At 43.0% G+C, this 15,043-nt stretch overlaps 1 protein-coding gene across 9 annotated transcripts in view; it reads right to left on the reverse strand.

The window, feature by feature from the left end:
- Positions 1 to 15,043, reverse strand: part of RNLS (renalase, FAD dependent amine oxidase) — a 362,006-nt gene that overhangs the window by 103,625 nt on the left and 243,338 nt on the right. The window contains exon 8 of one of the 9 annotated variants that reach the window (XR_006701815.1): positions 14,317 to 14,418. The exons of 7 other annotated variants lie outside the window; for them this stretch is intronic. Coding sequence is in view for 1 of the 2 variants with exons in the window: in XM_045439456.1 (XP_045295412.1) it covers positions 3,623 to 3,682 (60 nt within the window). In the remaining variant the exon portion in view is untranslated. Of the gene's footprint in view, positions 1 to 2,850; positions 3,683 to 14,316; positions 14,419 to 15,043 lie in introns of those variants that run through there. One more of the 9 variants, XM_045439456.1, reaches the window with a different exon arrangement.

A 15,043-nucleotide genomic window follows, 5' to 3' on the forward strand; every position in this document is an offset into this window, starting at 1 on the left:
TCACATAAATGGGACAACTCATCCATATACATGCGTACGTATGCACACGTCAAAGGAATGCATGCACGTATGTATGTATAATTTTTAAAACAAAACAAAAAATGTGACAGCCTCTTAGCTTAATGCACCTAGAAAATTCACATAAATGGGATAGCCCCTTCATATGTATTCATATATACATACGTGTGTGTGTCTATGTATAACGGAATTCTATTTGATGAGTGGCATTTTGAGTGGCAAATGCCAGATGGCAGATCACGTGGCTGGAAGACCCGGCCACCCACGAGCCGGTCTGCAGTTTGGAGGAAATCAGTCTCCCTGCGTTGAGGTGCGACCGTCCATTTTGCAATCACCCAACGAGGAAAGTACGGAAACACGAAGCGTGTGCTCGCAAGTTCTTTCCCCTGAGTGATGTAGATGGCCCCTCGCTGGAGGGGCACGCAGTGGCCAAAGCCACAGGCTGTCACTGCGCCTCCAGCCACAGTGAGGAACCACAGCTCAATGGCTATGTTTCGGACAGGTGGCAGGGCTGAACTGCCCCCTTGGAAATCCAGGTTATGTCTGGAGGGTCAGGGAGGGTCAGAAAAAAGTCCTGCTGTATCAGCTGACGCTCTGGGTCGCTAACGCAACGCTTCTATATGCTTCGGTGATGACTGGACCAGACATATAAATTCGAAGCAGAAAAAGGAGTTTTATTTCTAAGCTGTCTTAGCCCCTGCAAATGTGTTTTACGCCTCTCTCCACCTGCGGCACAAAACGGAAACTCGTTGGCTCCCCGTGGAAGTCCTTCCATGACCATGTCTTCCCTCCGTTCAAGCCTCCTCTCTTGTCCTGCCTCTCACCTTCGCCATGTGTCCTGTCTACATTCGCCCTGACCTTCTGCAGAAACGCCCTTCCTTGTCATGTTTCTGTGACTTTGAACGAGCCATCCCACGCAGTGACGTTGCAGTTCCTTTCTTCCCTGCCAAGAAAATTGCTCATCCCTCAAGAACTAACACAAATGTCGCCTGCTCTGAGGTCTTGGTGCCCTGAGAGGCAGGCTAAGTATCTTTTCAGGGTGTTGTTTTTAATCTATGATGTTACTTGTTAGTTTGCACTGTAATTACGTCCGGTCTTGTCTCTCCTCTAGATTGCGCGCTTCTAAGAGCAGGGCTTGGGATGCACTAATCCTTGTATCCAAGTCTGGGAACGGTGCCTAGCCCCTATTAAGTGTGCAATAAATGTTTATTGAGTTTTAAAAAAAGACAATATTGTACACACAGTTGATCAAATGAAGGTCTTCGCAGGGAACCATCTACATAAAAAGTGTTATTCAGAGGCTCCCACAGGGCTGGGAGCAGCTCAAATGGAAGAGATACTGTATTTAGAATGTTCTCAATAATGATGAATGAAGGGCTGTCCTCTCCTCGCGTCTCGGGCTGTGAGCTGCTTTATGTGAACATCTTGTGTGTCATGTATTAAGTGGAATCACACAAAGCTGCTGATTCTGTAGGTCAGGAATGCTAAATGTTGTCCATTTTTATACAGTTTAACCTGTTTCTTCGTACCATGCTTATTAGCTATAATGATATACACAAAAAGTGTTTTCATTAAAGATGAAAAGAGAGGCACAGACAAGAAGGCTAACGGCGACTTCAAAATGGCGATTACTGGGGCATGTGGGGGGTCAGTTGGGTAAGCATCTGACTTCGGCTCAGGTCATGATTTCATGGTTCAACGGGTTCGAGCCCCACGTCGGGCTCTATGCTGGCAGCTCAGAGCCTGGAGCCTGCTTAGGATTCTGCGTTTCCCTTTCTCTTTGCCACTCCCCTGCTCACGCTCTGTCTCTCTCTCTGTTTCCCCAAAATAAATAAACATAAAGAAAAATCCAAAATGGCGATTAGCAACAAAGCAAAGGTGATAATTAGCAAAAAAAAAAATAAAAAATTCCAGTACACACATGACTATGCACATTCTTCCTTCCACACCTAAGCTGACAGCAAAAGACTGTCCTCGGGCTGTCAGACATCTACCCAAACAGAACAATCTTGCTGTTTGGCCGAGAGCATGGCTATATTTTAAGTTGATTCATTCTAGTGGACTGTCCAGCCCAAGATTTGGTTGCCCACCTTTCTGAAATACGGCACTAAGTGATATCCATGCGGAGCTGGGCAAGAACTGAGGTCTCACAGAGTCTAATCTTAGGTGTGCAACCAACCTGATAAGAAAGTGAGGGCAACGTTTAAACAATCAGGCTCTTAACACTGCATTTCCTCACTTGTCACGAATGCAAATTATACCGCCTTTCATTGAATCTAAGGCACCGTCGATTGGATGAGGCACCAATATTTTATGTACCAGTGAGACGGAAAATGGTGGCAACATGACACCAAGCTTTACACTTACTAGAAAGGCTCTTTTAGACTTATCTACAAGTAGATCTTATGCCGAGATAGAAAGGAAATAAGAGGGGAACACAGGCTCGGCCTTTCCAAAAACGTCTTCACATATAGAGTGTGACCCCTCTGCTCTTTAACTCAGAGTTGTCCACATCCACGGTCTTCCCCACATCGTCCGCCCCCTGTGCCTCCTAGAGCGTGGGTGACGTGACATTTCTTACATGGGTGACCCACCGAATTGTTCGTGCTCGCATTTTCTTTCTTTTTTTTTTTTAAGTAAAGTGTTTTATTTATTTATTTTTTTAATTTGTTATTATTTTTTTTAATGTTTATTTTTGAGACAGAGAGAGACAGAGCATGAATGGGGGAGGGTCAGAGAGAGAGGGAGACACAGCATCTGAAACAGGCTCCAGGCTCTGAGCTGTCAGCACAGAGCCCGACGCGGGGCTCAGACTCACGGACTGCGAGATCGTGACCTGAGCTGAAGTCGGACGCTTAACCGACTGAGCCACCCAGGTGCCCCCATGCTCGCATTTTCTGGGAGCCACTGATACCTGTCTCGCAAGTTCTGAACCATGCACTTTCTCTTTGGTGGGAAGGAGAGGTCTTCCGAGGGTGAGAGCCACCACGACTCGTATGCTTTTCTCAAATGGTCCTCAGGTAACCTGCTCGTTAAAATATCAAGGGGCTGCTGTGGAGGGAGGTCCCGCGTTACACCACCCGAAATCGCCAAGTTCGTGTGAAAACAACCTCCTGATGTGTCCTGATGCATACCGACTTGGTGGCATCTCACAATGGGTGAAATAATGGCAAATACAAAATGGGGAAAGGGGAGAAGTTTGGTGAGTACTTAATGTGAGTAAATGCATGGCAAGTCTAACGATAATGAAAAACAGGATTCTTTAAGCAGGGCCTTTCCTGGTAACGGCGTCTGGGGGTCCAGACACTGGGGTCTTCAGCATTGCTGGTTTAGAGCAATGCCAAACCCCAAGAAAAGGCGCAGGCTCAAGTGAAACTGACAGAGACAGACCGGTGAGCAGAGAATCGACTTGCTCCTTCACGCAGGTAAATGGACCGATTCCAGGACCGGGCGGGCAAATCTCCTCAACCGTGTCCTAGATGATCGGCGTGACCCCGCGAGCCAACTTCTGGCAGCCATCACTAATTGATTGTGGCGTTCTCTCCCGCTGAGCCCAGAAGTGGCCACAGCATCCTTCCCACCTCATTGCTTCAGGCAGCCACGACTAGTCCGTCGGAGTTGGCACTGGAGGGGGAATCCTGTAAACCCATCCTGGGTTAGAAGACTGCAAACACGGAATTAGAAATAAGTGAATTAAATATTCTTCGCTTTTTTTGTTTGTTTGTTTTCTCTTTTCTCGTTAAGCCGGGATAGTCTGACGCATCGCCTTTGTCTAAACCAGACATGTTTCAACGCCAAGAATTAGGAGCACATCAGGAGCTATTTCCTCTGGACGATGCCAAGGGCCCAATTCTAATTTTTTCTAATAATCTTCTAATCATCATCTACAGCCCTTGGTTCTTAACCTCCCTCCACACCGTCATCCCTCCACGGGTCACACCGGGGCTTTGACTGCCGGGTGAAGATACAAGGCACGCATTTTGGCTACAGCTGCATGCTGCAAATCTGTGCATCACAAGTATCAGGGCTTGTGGGAAAAGCAGAGTTGGAACAGATCTTCCAAAACTGCGAGAACCCTGACCCAAGCACTCACAAAAACAATACCCGTCCTAGTAAAGTGACCAGCACAAGGAGTGTTCTCCTAGCCTCTGCGTCTGGTGATACCTTTGCAGCCTGAACTCTGCTTCCTCCTTCAAGATGTGGGTCCCGGGGGACAGTTGCTCCGAAAAGAGACCATTTTGATCTAAATTTAAAATATCGAGGAGGGAGCCTTCATCAAGGCGTCATCTCACTAAAGGGGAGACATCTTTGTGAATTCTTCATTAGCACTTAACAATTTCCCCAGAGAGTTGACCATGGCAGGAACCCCAACAGTTGTCAAGGCCACTGTGACAACCACCGTTTGCCCTATAGAAAGGCACCTCCGGAGATTTTTCAAGTTTTTTTTTCTTAGATTTTCCTATTTGCCAAAGCTTCATCTCTGCTTGTGAGAAAACTTACCCCGGTCACTTGAAAACATAAACACGTACGACACCAATACGATCCCCCTATGACCCTAATTTCCTATTTCTCAATTGCATTTGAAATAATTCACATTAAAAAAAAAAACCCAGGTGTTACAAAAGACTGAGCAATTTTATGACTCTCTTGTGTTACATTACGTTCCGGAGGGTCACGTTCATTGGACGTGGGATGCCTGAGTCTGGACAAATGGAGATGTCTGAGGCATCACTTGCACTTTCGATAGCCACACTGAATATTTAAATTGATTTGTATCAATTTCAGTGTCTGAGGGTGTCTCTTTCCTCCGATTGTCCCCGGAGTCCAGGGAAACCTGATTGTCTCCTGGATGCACACTAACTTGGTTGGGGCAAACTCTGAGTGAACATCTCCTTTTGCGGGCATTTCCCCAGACCATTGTGTGTGGGGGGTACTGACCACACTGGCAATAAGAACGGCAAGGAAGGCTGAGATGCAGTGGGGCTGATTCATACATTTCCTCACTTCCTCTCCTCGGCCGCCAGCGTAAACCTGAACCCATGCCATGGTACATAAACAGCAGAAATGGAATATTTGGTTAACTTATTCTTTTATAGCCCCGATGCAAAGCTCAAAGGTAGCGGTTCCCAAAAGTCAATCTATGGCAAGAAGAGAAAAAATAAGGAGAATTACGAGCTTTTTCATGGAGCCGAATGTATTCTATTTATAAATCGGGTATGAGGTTACATCTTTACTATTTTTTTTTTTCTTTTGGTTATCCCTTCCATTAAATTCTGGAGGCTGTGTTTGTGCTTCTCAAATTCTTAAGGGCAGAACACAAAGATAGCAATATTATACTGGTTCCCAAGACATCTAGAGGGATTTTACCAGTCCATGAAATAAAAACCCTTGGACTGTTTTCCATAAAGCCGGGGTGCATGAGGGGAAGGGCAGAGGGGAGGCTTTGGAAAACCACCAGGAATCTCAGGTAACACTGCATAACCTTTGGTTTGGACTTGGTGAGTGGATGAGCAATTTTTAAAAAATGGAATAAAATCTCGTGTACGACTCATTTCCCAGAAACTTGCGAGGCCCCTCCTGCAGCCAAATATTAATCTAAACAGAACTAGAATCTAGGGTAACACGTTCTTCCTCTGTTCACCTGTGGCTGAACACTCGGGTAGTAAACACAGGGCTGCAGAGAAAAATAGGGATGGGGAAAGACTTAATCAAACGTAGAATAAATGTCTGCCTTCACACTCTATGACCCTAGAGAGAAAATGTTGTTTGTGTCGATTCTATGTATACATCTCCCCATTCCTACCATATTCTCAAGGCACTGATTTTAAGCATCTATCATATGCCTGTTTACAAAAAACAGGGAGAAATGTAAACAAATGAAGAGAGACGAGGGACTGTGCTGATGTTAGTGGAAACGTCTGTTTACATATTTATAAATGAGGATCCAGCCCAGGGCCTCAGAGCAGGATGAGACCTCATTGTTGGGTCAGTTGTGAAAAATATTATCAACCTCTGAGCATCGGTTCTTTCTTGAGTAAAAAAAATGTGTTCCGCTGGCTAAATTAAAAATGTAATGTTTCTATGCTTTTATTTTATAAAAGTCCCTTTGGGGACTAACGGAAATACAATAAAATGTTGCTGATTCTTCTACACTTAACTCACCAAAATGCAGTTTGGTAAGAGATATTTGTTACTGAAAAGCCTTGTGTGTCCTCAGAAATCGCGAGCTACCAAGGTTGTTTTATTCATTTTTGTATTCCCAGCATCTCTGACTCCGCTGAACGCGGCTGCTGTTGAATAAATGTTTGCTCAAAGGACGTGTGCATGTGGGCCAACAAAAAAACTAATTAGAACTTACGAAGGTTTTAAAGTCTCAGAATGCAAAAGGTCTTTAAACATGGAGGAACTTTTTTTCTCTCTATGAAAATAATTTCCTTTGGTTTTTCAGTCTCTAAATTTTCCTTTACCTTCTGAGTTATCATGCTATTTACTTCCTTCTCTTCTATAACACTTAACGCCTGCCAGTTGTCATTCAGTTCTTTAGCACTTGAACTGTCCAGGAGACAGCCCTTCGGGCCCCAGACTCCCTGTTCTGATGGCCCGAAAGCGGAATTCTCTGCCTCTGTCTGGCTCGCCTTTTGTAGGGACCAGGCAAAGTCACCAAGAATATCTGAATCAGCCTGAACTTCAAAGAGCGAATGAAGGTGGCTTCCCACCCAGACAATTCAGCCTCACCTTATAAAATGCTACTTACTGTTAACGACACCCTGTGAAATGTGTAAGATATCACTAGATGAGCGTGTACGTATGAATATGCATATGTGTGTGATAGGATCTACAGATGTTTGTCTTTACTTTTTTTAATGTTTATTTATTTTGACAGAGAGAGAGAGAGAGAGAGAGCATGAGCAGGTGAGAGGGAAGAGGGTGACAGAGAATCTTAAGCAGGATCCACATCAGCGAGGAGCGCAACGCGGGGCTCGATCCCACAACCTGAGCCAAAGAGTTGGACGCTTAACCAGCTGAGCCACCCAGGTACCCCTGCCTTTATTTTTAAAAATGGAGACCCTAGTGACATGGTCCATGATATTTCCAGTTTAATGTCAAAGCTGCAGTGAGCCTGTGCAGACATAGTTACTAAATAATCCTTTATATAATTTTCTTTCCTGGGACACAGTGAATACATTCTAGAAAGCTATAGGTGTCAGGGAGAAAAGAAACCAATTCTTCTGGGTGACCTAGCCAATCTATGTCTATGTTAAAAAAAAATTCTCTCATAGAACAGTCAACTCTCTGTGCTCAGATTTTTGTGGCGCAGCCAGAAATCATACACATATGGAATATATTTGCTGTATTATTAAGAAAAGTGATGATATGGGTTATTTCTTAACCATACGTTGCATATTATTGAAGATAAGTGATACTGAGAACTGGGATAATCATGATAAATTGGAGTGCCGATTATCCCGCTTAGTCTATTTTTAGATATATTTCCTTAAAAAAGATTGCCCTCCTTTTGGCCACTGATTTTTGAGGCTCTCAGTCCTATGTTATCTTAGTTACAGTACTTAATATTCGTAAAGAGCTTTATCAACACACGGGTGCTTTCCCGCAGAGATGGTACATTTCTAATTGGTTCTTACGGGTTATGTTCATTATCTCATCTTGCTCCCGTTCTATTCGTCTCTCCGGTGTTCTATTATATTTAATGGTGATTTCATAAGCCCGTTTCTTTGTCGTGCTTTAGGGGAAAGTTTGCCTGTGTTGTGGGCTCCTGGCTGCGGGGCTGCGTATCTGGTACTACAGAGAGCCGCTGTAAAATGACTATTGGTTGGAATACCCTATATGGGAAGAAAGTGATGTGGTTTGGCCAATTCTCAGTGGAGCTTTTCACTTTATTGGTATTTGTCTATTCTATTTTAATAAACCATGGGCTAGATGCAGGCAGAAAGTGCCACAAATCAATTATATGATCCACGCGGCAGCTTTAGTGGGGGCTTCAACTGCGAAGGACGGACTTTGCTGAAATTGTATATTCAATTCCTGAAGTCCACATTAAATCCGTGTAGATCTATTCTACCTTTCAAAGTCCAGGAATCACCGGAGCGGTCTGTTTCGATGAGGAGTTGTTCACAAGTACACAATAAAGAATGAGATACTGTTTTCTCTAGAGCTGTTGCAGTAATAACAGACAAAACAACAGTCGCATTACAGTCCCCTTTAGAGTTTTTAATTTAATAGAAAATTGTCCTGCCCTTCAGCAAGTTTTCGTATATGCATGCATTAACTCTTCAAACATGTGTCGTGTTCCTAGCAGTTACCGAGCCTGCGGAGGGGGCTGAGGGCACAGACCCCACTTCCTAGCCATGAGGTGATCTACCAGATGGGGATCCTTTTTGTTTTTGCCTAAATAGAAATGTTGCACCACAGTGTCTCAAAGGATCCGATTGCTTGGGATCCTGGGATGCAGAGGGCCAAACGTGCTTTCGATTTGTGCGTCTGGACATAAATCTAAAATCATCCTTCCTACTCAAGTGAGCCGAATCACTACTTCTCCCCCATTTAACAGCTGTTCAATTCCCCACCAGTTCAATCCTTGTCCCTTCTCCCACTCCATTTCCCGTCCTCTTCCTGAGGACCCAGAAGAATGGCCATTATTTCTTTCTGATCCTCACTCGTGCTGAACGGACCCAACAGCTTTTTGTTTGCGCTGCGAGAATTTTGGCCAAAAGATTGCCGCCATTTTGATCTTCGGATCCAGAAACCACCTCCTTTCTACTGTTAATACTGTGAAATTAAAAGAATCAACACTTGTGCTCCTCAGAGAGACAATAATGGAGGATAAAAAAACAAGGGGTTTTAAAAACCAGCTTAATTGGGTGTGATTTATATGCAGTGAAATTCACCCTTTTTATGCTCACTGTTCTATAAATCTCAACAGTATACACAGTCGTGTTAACTACCACAAATATAATATAAAGAACCTTTCTGTCACCCGCCCCCCCCACCCCCCGCCCCCCACATTTCCCTTGTGCCCCTTTGTAGTTCATTCCCTTCTCCCAATCATAGCCCCTGGCAACCATTGATCAGTTTTCTGTCCCTACAATTTTGCCTATTCCAGGAAGCCATACAGGTAGAATGATACAATAGACAGCCTTTGAGCATGGCTTCTTTTGCTAAGATAATGCTTCTGAGATTCACTCATGCTATTGTAGCTAGTAGTAGCTTGCTTCATTTTATTACTGAGTATTTTTTCATTTACGGATGTGCAACCTTTTGCCCGTTTACCAGGTGGTTAATACTTGGGTTATTTCCAGGGTTTTTTGTGTTTTTTGGCAATTATTAATAAAGCTGCTATGAGCATTTGCAAATAAGTTTTTATGTGGATGCATGCCTTCATTTCTCTTGGATAAATCCTGAAGGGTGGGGTCCTTGGGTCAGATGGTAAGTGTATATTTAACTTCGTAGGAAACTGGGAAACTCTTTTCCAAAGGGGTTGGGGCCATTCCACATTCCCGCAGTGACACGTGAGGATTCCATTGACATCCTTGCCAGTGCCCGGTACCTTCAGAGTTTCTGATTTGAGCCACTCTACTGGGTGTTCCATGGCATCTCATGGGGGTTGTAATTTACATTTCCCTGATGACCGGTGATGTTCAGCATTTTTTTGTGTGCTTACTTGCCATCCAATCTCTTCTTTTTTGTGACTATCCATAATAGCCACTGGCAAACACTTATCTGCTTTCTGTCTCTATGGGTTTGCCTATTCGAGACATTTCATATAAATGGAATCATTCAAGATGTAGCCTTTGTGTCTGCTGGTTTCTTTCACTTAGCATGATGGTTTCAACATTCGTCCACGTTGTAGCATCTATCAGTGTCTCATTGCCTTTTTTTGTCCTTCAAATGTTTAATATGTATATTTCGGTATAATTTCCCATAGGTCTTCTTCTTAGAAATATGTTGAAGACGTATTTCCCACCTAACAAGTGATTTTTTTTAAATTGAGGTATATTCATTGCTTTTCATGGCTGAATAATAGTCCATCTTACGGACATGCCATATTTTGTTTATTCATTCGTGTCCGTGATGGATATCCGTGCTGTCTCCATCTTTATCGTGAACAGTGCTATAAGTTGTTTGTGTATACGGTTTTGTTTGAACACACGTTTTCAATTCTTTTGGGTATACGGGAGGAAAATAGTTTGGTCATATTGCAATTCTACGTACAATTTATTGAGGGACTGCCAAACCGTGTTCTAGTGTCCAAACCATTTTATATTCTAGCCAGGAAGGCAGGAGCATTCCAGTTTATCCACATCCTTACCAGCATTTGTTCTTTTCCTTTTTCTTTGCTTTTTTTCAAATTACAGTCATCCTAGTGGGTGGGAACGGTATCTCATTACAGTTTTAACGTGCATTTCCCTAATGACTAAGGACATTGGGCATCTTTTCACGGGCTGGCTGACCACTTGTATCTCTTCTTTGGAGAAAGGTCTACTCAAGTCCTTGACCCATTTTAAAATTGATTGCTTGATGGTTTGCAGTTGAGTTTTTATAAGAGTTCTTTATGCATTCTGGATTGTAGACCCTTATCATATAAATGATTCACAAATATTTTCTCCCATTCTATGGGTTATCTTTTTGCTTTCTTGATAATTCTCGGATGCACACAAGTTGTGACATTTTGAGGAAGTCCATGTTATTTACTTTTTCTCTTGCTTATGCTTTCGATGTTATGTCTAAGAAACCATTGCCAAGGGTGAATATTTACCCTTACGTTTTCTTCTAAGATTTTTATGGTTTTAGCTTGTACAGTTAGGTTTTTAATCCACGTGGGTGAATTTTTGCGTGCGGTGTGAGTTCAGGGTCCAGCTTCGTTCTTTTGTATGTGGATATCCAGTTGTCCCACCACAGTGTAGACTGTTGTTTTCCATTGAATGTTTTTGGAAACTTATCAGAAATCAATTGATCATAGGTGTGCATTCATTTCCAGAGTCGTGGTTCTATTCCATTAATCTATATGTCTATTCTTATGCCATTACCACATTGTTTGGATTAGGGTAGCTTCGTAGTAAGTTTGGGAATCAGAAGGTATGAGTCTTCTAGCTTTCTTTTTTTGAGATTGTTTTGGCTATTTGGGGTCACTTGCAACTCCATACAAATTTTGGGGTATTTCTGAAAAAGCCAGCGGGAGTTCGATAGCAATTACAATAAATCTGTAGATTGCTTTGGGTAATATTGCCATCTTAAAAATATTAAGTCTCCTGGGGCACCTGGCTGGCTCAATTGATAGAGCATGCGACCCTTGATCTTGAGATCACGAGTTTGAGCCCCACGAGGGACACAGAGTTTACTTAAAAAAATAAGTAAGTCTCCCAATCGATGAACACACAGTGTATTTTCCCATATTTAAGTCTTTCATTTCTTTCAGCAATGTTTTATAGTTTCCATTGTAGAACTGTTACATGTCCATGGCTATATTTCTATCTCTTCTTTAGTGAAGTGCTCTTTCAAATCTTTTGTCCATTTTTAAATAACCGGGTCATTTGTTTTCTTATTACTGATTTGTGACAGTTCTTCATATATTCTGGATACCAGTCTTTTATCCCACGTATGTTTTTTCTCCAAGTCTGTGTCTCGTCACTTCATTTTCTTACCAGTGTCTTTCAAAGACACCGTTTTAAATTTTCATCAAGCCCAATTTATCAATTTATTATTTTATGGTTTCTGCTTTTTGTGTCTCATTGAGGACATGCTTGCCAAAACCAAGGTCATAAAGATTTCCTCCTATGTTTTCATCTAGAAGTTTTATAGTTGAAGGTTTTATGGTCTATGATCCGTGTTTGGTTCCTTTCTGCACACAGTGCGAGTCATGGGTTTTCGAGTCTAAAATGAGATGTTCCAGTTTCTATTTTTCGACTTCTTGGTGGCATCACGTTAGGCAAAACCATGCGCCATGAGCCTCAGTTTCTTCATTTAAAGCAAAGAGAGTAATATTTACTTCCTGATCTGTCAGAATTGTCATGAGGATCAAATGAAAAGAAGTATAAAAGCGTTTTCTAAAACCAGAGCAAAAACGTTAACTATTATTTGTAGCTGACAGCAGCGCAAGAACGATGACAGAAGAATGTGTCATAATTGGGGGAAAGCCAGAGCTCAAGCAATTACTGGCAGTCGAGTGAGGTGTCTGAATGCCTGTGTTTGAATCCCAGTTTGGCCACTTCCCAGGGGAAGAGCCTCACACGAGGGACTGAGCCTCTATTTCCCCACGTCGTCTGTGCAATGGAGAAGCAGATTCTCCACAGGGTGGATGGAGACTGAGCGAGTTAAGTACAAAGCGCGATGAGCTACACAGAGTGGGGTAGGGGATGAATAAACGACTTTTTTGAGACACACACACAGAGAATGAATATATATAGAATATATAATGAATACACACACACACACACACATACATAGTGTAACAAAACGATGATGTGCACTGTCACGTTTCTAAAAATGCTATAAAAGATGATGGCAAAGACCAAGGTACAAACAACGAGTGCACCTTTCACTCTCCTGCCTCTGGGAAAGTGCATGTCTTGCTAGAATATCATGCTAACGTCATTCCCTCTGCCTGTTTGACTTCATTTTGTAGGAGTCAGCTCAAGACACATCTTCTCTTAGGAAACTACGAATTACCACTCTCACCTCAAACCGCTCTGCATTCAAGAGATTATTATACACACCTTTCTTTCAGCAAATTGTGCTATATCATGGTTATCTGCTTCTTGGTCAGTTTTCCTGATTATATAGGAAGCTCCTTGAAGGAAGGGAGCTGTCCTTGAGTCTTCAGAAAGGTGTATGATGTCTGATTTAGAGTAGGAGCTCAATATATGTGTGTGAAATGGAAACATGAATGTACATCATTAATTTCTTTAAAAAAATTAAAAAAAATCTTTTCTTAATGTTTTATTTATTTTTGACAGAGAGGGAGAGAGAGACAGAGCATGAGCGGGGGAGGGGCAGAGAGAGAGGGAGACACAGAATCCGGAGCGGGCTCCAGGCTCTGAGCCGTCAGCCCAGAGCCCGACGCGGGACTCGAACTCGTGAACCACGAGATCGTAACCTGAGCTGAAGTCGGATGCTCAACCGACTGAGCCACCCAGGCGCCCCTAAAAAAATTTTTTTAATGTTTTTATTTATTTTTGAGACAGAGAGAGACAGAGCATGAGCAGGGGTGGGGCAGAGAGAGAGGGAGACACAGAACCTGAAGCAGGCTCCAGGCTCTGAGCCGTCAGCACAGAGCCCAATGCGGGGCCTGAACTCACGGACTTGAGATCACGACCTGAGCTGAAGTCAGACGCCTAACCAACTGAGCCACCCAGGCACCCCAAATGTACATCATTAGTTTCTAATGTGGATATAAATAGCGTATGTCAGCAAAGCTTTTGTTTGCTGTTTGTATAGCATAATACTGATGTCTATCCTAAAGACCAAGGAGACTTACCCTTTATGGAAATGTGCTGGAATAGGGTCTATTTCTCTCAGGGTATCCACACCCATAAATAACATCTGCCATCAAGTTTTAAGTAGTAATACTGACTGCAGATGAATATACACAGCATTTGGACACAGACTGCTTTAAAAAGCTTTCTATAAAGCAGTGCTGCTCAAAATAATTAGTTCTTCTGAAAAAGCGTCACACTGAATACAGGCAGGATTAGTCTCATGAGTACTTAAGAAAAAATGATTTAATTAAATGCATGTGTTAAAACATTTAATAGCTCACAGAATATGGAATTTTGTGAAGAGGGGAAATCTCTGCTCATATAAACTTCAATTAAACTGTGACTGTACATCCCTAATTCAATGACCAGAATTTCTCAGCCAATGATCTCACCTGTATGCAGCTACCTCCTAATAAACTGAAGCAACTCATTAGTTAGGGGCCAGTGACAAAGAGGTGGGAGATGACTCAATGGAATGCTTAGGACTGACACCTGTTACATGACTAGCTGTTGACGGATTGGGTCATGCCATAGTCCACTGATCCCGGAGGGCCTGTTTGGGCTCTCCGCATGTTACCGTAAACTTACGGCACCTCGGCAAGAGTGCTCTTGTGGCCGTAATTTCACTCCAGGAAATGTTGACTCATGGCATAAGTGTGCTAAACGACCAAACTCTAAAAAATGTGCAAGTTCGTCTGGGAACAAATGGCAAGAAGCTGAAAAATCCATAAACTTAAAAAAAAACCAAACAACTAATTGACAAAGAGTTCCTTGCATCCATAGACATCCACCTCTTTGGTCTCACCTTGCTCTGATGTCATTGAACAGTCCTTATGGTGTGACCGTCACAGCCCCTGGCATTGACTCAGTCCTTCAGAAACATGCCTGTCCACAGCTATTTGCGTAACTGAAGTGGAGAGTGCAGAAAAGAGAGAAACAGAAAAGACAGTAAGAGAAGTGAAAAAGGAGGACAGCATGTGGCCACGAAGAGAGGGAGTCAAGGAAAAAAAACAAGGGACGCACGAGCTAAGCTAGTAAGAAATGACCCCACTCCTTCCCTTCTTCCTCTTGCCATCGCTGTGTAGTAAAACCTACTCAGAACTTGCTTTGTCCTGGCATCTGCAGTAAACGTTTTCTACTGTGTTGTCTCCTTTCGTCCCAACGACAACCGCTGTGGGGTAGGTTCAGATGTCACCATTCACACACAGGCCCTGGGGCTCCGAGCATCAAGTCTAGCTCACTCAGAGCACACCAGGCGCCCAGCTTTGAACCTAAATCTGTCTGACTCCAAGGTCCAAGATCATAATCGCCTCGTTAAAAATCCAGAAATTATAAAGCACAGATATGGGGGAAAAATCACAGGACCAGGGACAGGATGAGCGATAGAGCATGATTTCATCGTGGAAATAAACTACAAAGCAACACACGGGATGTACTTGATTACTGTACAATGATTATTTCTTTTTCAAAGTACCTATCCTAGAAGGCTGTATGTTTAAATCTGTGACAGCGCACTGGCCAACGTCTTTGAG

This window comes from Leopardus geoffroyi, chromosome D2 (assembly GCF_018350155.1).
Source record: "Leopardus geoffroyi isolate Oge1 chromosome D2, O.geoffroyi_Oge1_pat1.0, whole genome shotgun sequence".
NCBI lineage: Eukaryota > Metazoa > Chordata > Mammalia > Carnivora > Felidae > Leopardus > Leopardus geoffroyi.